The 5,670-nt window shown below is 40.3% G+C and overlaps 1 protein-coding gene across 2 annotated transcripts; it reads right to left on the bottom strand.

Annotated features, from left to right (window-relative positions):
* Window positions 1–210: 210 nt before the first annotated feature.
* Window positions 211–5,191, bottom strand: DNAJC28 (DnaJ heat shock protein family (Hsp40) member C28). 2 transcript variants are annotated; one of them, XM_043997363.1, is made up of 2 exons: window positions 5,058–5,191; window positions 211–1,775 (listed from the first exon to the last, which is right to left on the bottom strand). In XM_043997363.1, exon 2 carries the CDS (start codon window positions 1,738–1,740, stop codon window positions 595–597), a length of 1,146 nt encoding a protein of 381 aa, XP_043853298.1. In that variant the 5' UTR covers window positions 1,741–1,775; window positions 5,058–5,191; the 3' UTR covers window positions 211–594. The 2 variants fall into 2 exon arrangements, with proteins under 2 accessions (XP_043853298.1, XP_043853299.1); XM_043997364.1 differs by lacking the exon at window positions 5,058–5,191 and adding an exon at window positions 3,128–3,995.
* Window positions 5,192–5,670: the final 479 nt, after the last annotated feature.

Here is a 5,670-nt window from a genome sequence, read left to right as displayed (position 1 = left end):
GACTTTATGTATACACACTATAGATGAGTCAGGACCTGAAGTGGTTGCTCCTTTCATTCGGAGAACGTCTAGTAATAACTACAGTCAAAAATGGTCAAGCAATGAGCTGCATCAATCATTGAGAGATAAAAAAACAGTCCAGCTAAAAAATGATTCATTCATTTAGTATGAATAGACATAGCCTTAATAGCAGAAGTAGAATAGACACAGTTTAGTAGTAGAAGCAATCTTTATTGACCTCATACCTTGAATTTACTATTCCCATAGTCTTATACTGGCTCATTTCACTTGATGACTAATGTTCTTAAATTCAAAGTTTGTTGAATGTCTCTCTCCTTCCCCCCGGAAATGAGTCCTCTTGGGTTTATTGTTTTTGGAAAATAGCTGATGTGTACATGCATCCTAAAGACTAGTAGGAAATCCGTTCATTCGATAACTTCTGGAGTCACTGACAAAGATGAAAATAGAGAGATGGGAAGACATAAATTCTTAGAAGTGTGATAGTACAGATCTCATGCTTGAGGTCAGCATATCTTTAAAAAAAAAAGACTGAATCACAATGGCACTGAATCTTGAAATCCTCATATTTTACCATCATCGCCATAGACTTAGCCATTTAAAAAAACCTGCCTTGAATCCAACCGTTTTAACATCTTCTGCTTCAATGTTAGTTGTGCTTTTATTATCCATCTTCCGTGCTTCTATTAGGTTTTCATAATTTTTTAGGGCTTTGGCAATTTCTTTCTCTGCATCAAAATGAACTTTTTGCCTGTTCAGAATAGGAACAATCAAATTAAAATAATTAATTCGCTTGTTTAATTTTTTAATATTTTCTTGAAACTTCTCACAATCTTGGCTCCACTGCTTTAGCTCACTTGATGTCATTGGATGCCCAAGTTTATTCCTTGACACCAGAATGTCTTGTCTGAGTTGCTCAATAGTATCTTTTATTTCCTTTTGCATTAAAATCCATTCTGGTTGGTATCCATTATCTATCAGAATCCTGTTCAGGTTGTGAGTCATAGGATCAATGTATGAGCAGCCAGAAAATTTTTTCAGGGGTTTTCCTTTACCACTGAGATTATCAAAGTCTCCTTTAGCCATTGACTCCTGAATGAGGTCCTCTACTAAGCGCTCAATTGCTTGAGTTATTTTTTGATTCTTACTTTGTCTTACATTTTTAGCAGTCACACTATTAGCATAATATTGGTTTTCCAGTTTCCGCTTTTGATATTCCATTACTTGTTCACTAGCACGATCTGCTCTAAATTGCCTATATTGTTTTTCTCGTTGACTTGGAGTTCCCAAACCAAAACCTTCAAAACTTAAATAATGCCTATGTTGTGGTGTTTTATATTTGGGAGTAGCTTCATCCTCCTCTTCCTCAACTTTATTTTGTCTCTTTTTTGTTTTCTCCATTACATGGTCAAGTACCATCCTATAGGCTTCTTCTATCTGTATAAAAGCTGCAGAATCAGCAGTACTGGATCCACTATCTGGATGAAACTGCTTGGCAAGTTGACGAAAAGATTCTCTTACTTCAACAGCAGAACAGCCTTCCTCAAGGTTAAGTATATTGTAATATTCTGTGATATTCTTTTTAGATTTATAATGTGACATCATTCTATTACTAATGATATAAGGACATGGAACAACTTTCATCCGGTTTGGAATCATTGCTATATTTACCAAAACAGAGTATCTTAATTTGGCGCTCATAACTATACATAGCCACTTCATGGTTGTTCAGATTCAGTTGCATTTTAAGCAATGACCTGTAAAATTATACAATCAGAAACAAGTTAAATAAAATTATATCATCAACTGTAACTTCACTTACTTTCACTATTTCTTATCTCTAATATTAAAAAAGAAAAGGAGGGATAAAACTGAATTTTCAACAAGGAACACTTAGAAGCACAATTGTGATTTATGTTGTGAAATAACACTGCTCACAAAATGATCAATTCTCTAGTAATTTCACTAATAGCAATAGGAAAATATACTATTTATTAAGGACCTGCTATGTACAGGAATTTTACTGGGCACTAAAGATACAAAGAGAGAAATTAGACAGTTCCCAGATCTTGAGGAATTCATATCCCATTTCTGGGATGGAAGTGGGAAAGGTACAACATAAGCACAGATTAGAATAATAGCAGAACGGTACAGGGGAAAGATGCTGGATTTAGAGAGAAGGCCTGGGTCCCCATTACTTAGAAAAGTCATTTAACCTCTATGGACCTGTATCACTTCAACTGTAAAAATGAAATGGTCAGCTCAAAAACTATTAGGGGTATATAGAGAGCTTGCTTTGAAGCCAGGAGGGCCCCTAGGATCTAGCCTTAAAAACACACTAGCTGTGTGACCCTGGACAAATTGTTTCATCTCTCCATGCTCCAGTCAAATCTCCATGACCCTAAATGGCAAAGAAGGTGGGTGAACTTGTGTGGGTAGAGGGAGTCCCCTTGTCCCCTTTACCAATGACACATCACAGGGCCTATCCCTATTCCCTGTGAAGCTTTAAAGATTAAGAGGCAAAGAGATTAGATAGGATATCTGAGAAAGAACAGAGCACTAAAGGGGGGAAGGTGGCAGAGGGGATGTACACTACAGAGGATGTAAACCTAAACTAAATCTTGAAAAAGAATAAGGATTCTAAAAGAAATGAGGAAGGGGCAGCCAGGTGGCCCAGTGGATAGAGCACATGCCCTGGAGTCAGAAGGAATGGAGTTCAAATTTGGCCTCAGTCACTTGACACTTAACTAGCTGTGTGACCCTGGGCAAGTCACTTAACTTCTATTGCATGTGTGGTTGTGGGGGGGAAATGAGGAAAGAGTATATTCTAGGCACCTGGGGATGCTTATGCAAATATCTAGAGACAGGAAATGACAAAGCAAATTTGGGCAACAGCAAGCTGTCCAAATTGGGTGGAATATAAACTATATATGGGAGTAACGTTAGAGGGAGGGTTCAGTAAGGTTGTTTATTATCATTCAGTTGTGCCTGACTATTTGTGACCCCGTTTGGGGTTTTCTTGGGAAAAATGCTGGAGTAATTTGCCACTTCTTTCTCCAGCTCATTTTACAGATGAGGAAACTGAAACAAATAAGGTTAAGCGACTTACCTAGGGTCACACAGGTAGTATCTGAGGGAAGATTTGAAAACTCAGGAAGATGAGTCTGGAAGATGAGTTTTCCTGATTCCAGGCCTGGCACTCTATCCACTTCCAAATTGTAGAGGGTCTTATTGTGGAAATCAATAATTTCCTGGAGTCTGCTTCTACAACATCCTCAGCTCTGTGCTTATCTTTTCACTCACACAACCACAAACTTGGTTCAGGCCCTCAAAAACCCTCATCTATTATACTGTGCAATTATAATAGTTTTCTAAGGCCTCATCAATATTTCATGGAGCTGCCAAAACAAGATGGCTGGTTGGATGGATGAATGAACAAACATTTAAGTGCCTACAATGAGTCTGACACTGTGCTTGATATTGCAAATACAAGTATCAAAGTGAGATGGTTTTAATTGGGGATATAAACAGACAAAGGGAAGTGGGAACCAGAGTAGGATGTTTCTGTCTGGCAAGTAACAAGTCATACTGATTTGATTACTGTGACAAGGCAGATCACAAGATGCTTGTGCTGGGTAGGCCCTGGTTTCAAGTCAAGTCAACCCACCACTTCCCTGTACTTATTTCCATCTTTAAGAATCCTAGCTTCCTTTAAGGCTGAGTTCTGGTGCCCTTAGCTTAATGGAATCCTTCCTCATTATCCTAGTATTATAGTAGGCTTTCCCTCTTTATTAGTTAGATCAGTAATCAATCTCAAATAAAAACAGGGACCACTAGGAACCCAGAAGCATAATTATTTGCTCTCTCTTTTCTTTCTTTCTTTTTGTGAGGCAACTGGGGTTAAGTGACTTGCCCAGGGTCCCATAGCTATTAAGTGTCAAGTGTCTGAGGCTGGATTTGAAATCAGGTCCTCCTGACTCCAGGGCCAGTGCTCTATCCCCTGCACCACCTAGCTGCCCCTAATTATTTGCAAAATCACATATTAACATATTTTACTGTATTTTTTTAATTTAAAAATATTTCCAAATTACATTTTAATCTTGGGCAGACTATGTGCCAGGCACTGTGCCAATTCCTAGGGATACAAAGGAAGCAGGCAGCTCTTGCCCTCAAGGAGTTTACAATCTAATGACAAGCAGAAGATAAGTGTCCATCTCATAAAGGCAGAATGTTTGGCCTGAACAACTCCTGGTGTTTTTGTTTTGTTTTTATTTTTAGATGAGACCTGGTCCAAGAAGGATAACTGAAATTTACAAAGCATAAATACAAAGATAAAGCCTGCTTTATCTCCTGGAGTCTTCACAGATTTAAGGTAAATAACAAAAGTGCTATCATCCCCATTAAGGCTGATAATACAAATGTTATCCCCATTTTATAATTCACAAAACTGAGGCTCAGTCAGCAAAATGACTTTCCCAAATCCACGGACTTCAAATTCATAATCCTTTTTCACTGGACAGTGAGAGAAAGACAATTTAGAGAGAGGATATTTATGGAAAATAACTGGCTTTCTTGCTGTTCCACAAACAAGACAATTCATTTCCCAACTCTGGCCATTTGCCCTGGCTGTACCCTTCCTCATCCCTGCCTTCAAGTTCCAGATGAAATCTCACCTTCCTCAAAAAGCTTGTCCCCCTCCCCCTTTAATGCCAGTACCTCTGAGAACGTCTCCAACTTATATTCTGTTTGCTCTGAGTTTGGGATCCCTGGCTCTTACTTAGCACAGGGCCTGGTACATAGTAGGCGCCTAATAACGGGTCGAGGGGAACAAAACCCGGGGTTGCTTCTCCTTGGATTTAGTCTCTCCATAATCACTGAGGTCCGAGGGGATGTCGCAGGGGGTAGGGAGGAGTTCGGTTATGGAATAAACTGAGGCTACACCAAGTCCTTGGGGCCCCAGCCTAAGCTACCACACCTCCTGCCCACAACAAAGCCCACGACGCCGGGGCTCGCTGGTGCGGGAGTGCTCCGGTTCTCACCTTCAAGTAGGCCGAGAAGGACTTCAGGTACCCCCTGGGCTCCCTCCCGCTAACTGCGCGTTGGCGCATGCGCTTTCCTTCGATGTCCTTCTCGGCCCGCCTCTCCCCTTGGGCTGGTTCAGTTTCAGGCTTAGGGACGAGAACGAGGCTTCCGCCCAGCCGGTAGATCAGACCATTAGAATATTTGCTCTTAAGGGTTTCACTTATGGAGAAATTATCACTGCGTGGAAAAGAGAGGAAACATAGTACCAATATCACAGAGTATCTTTAATAATTAAGGGATTTATCCAACAGCATTAGGCCGTTGTTTTTCTCAGCTTTTCAGTGGTAATCTTCATGGCTGGTTCCCCTAATACTTCCCCCCCACCCCCATGAGAGATGGTTGAGCCGATTGGGCTTGGGGGTGGGGTAGGGGAAAGATGTAATTCCGGGTGGAACTGCACTCTACGAATTTGGACACGTGGGTTTGTTGGTCAATTTCACTTTCTTTCTAGAGCAAAACTGGAGGAAAATTTAAGGACAAAAATGGGGTTGGGAACGAGACCTAACCTTAGCGAGGACAAGAAGAATTGGGGGTTTTCCAGGATAGTCTATTGATTTCTTTGTATTTATT

This window comes from Dromiciops gliroides, chromosome 3 (assembly GCF_019393635.1).
Source record: "Dromiciops gliroides isolate mDroGli1 chromosome 3, mDroGli1.pri, whole genome shotgun sequence".
In the NCBI taxonomy this organism is placed as follows: Eukaryota; Metazoa; Chordata; class Mammalia; order Microbiotheria; family Microbiotheriidae; genus Dromiciops; species Dromiciops gliroides.
The sequence above is the reverse complement of the archived record's forward strand: the minus strand, read 5'-3'. Positions and strand labels throughout refer to the sequence as shown.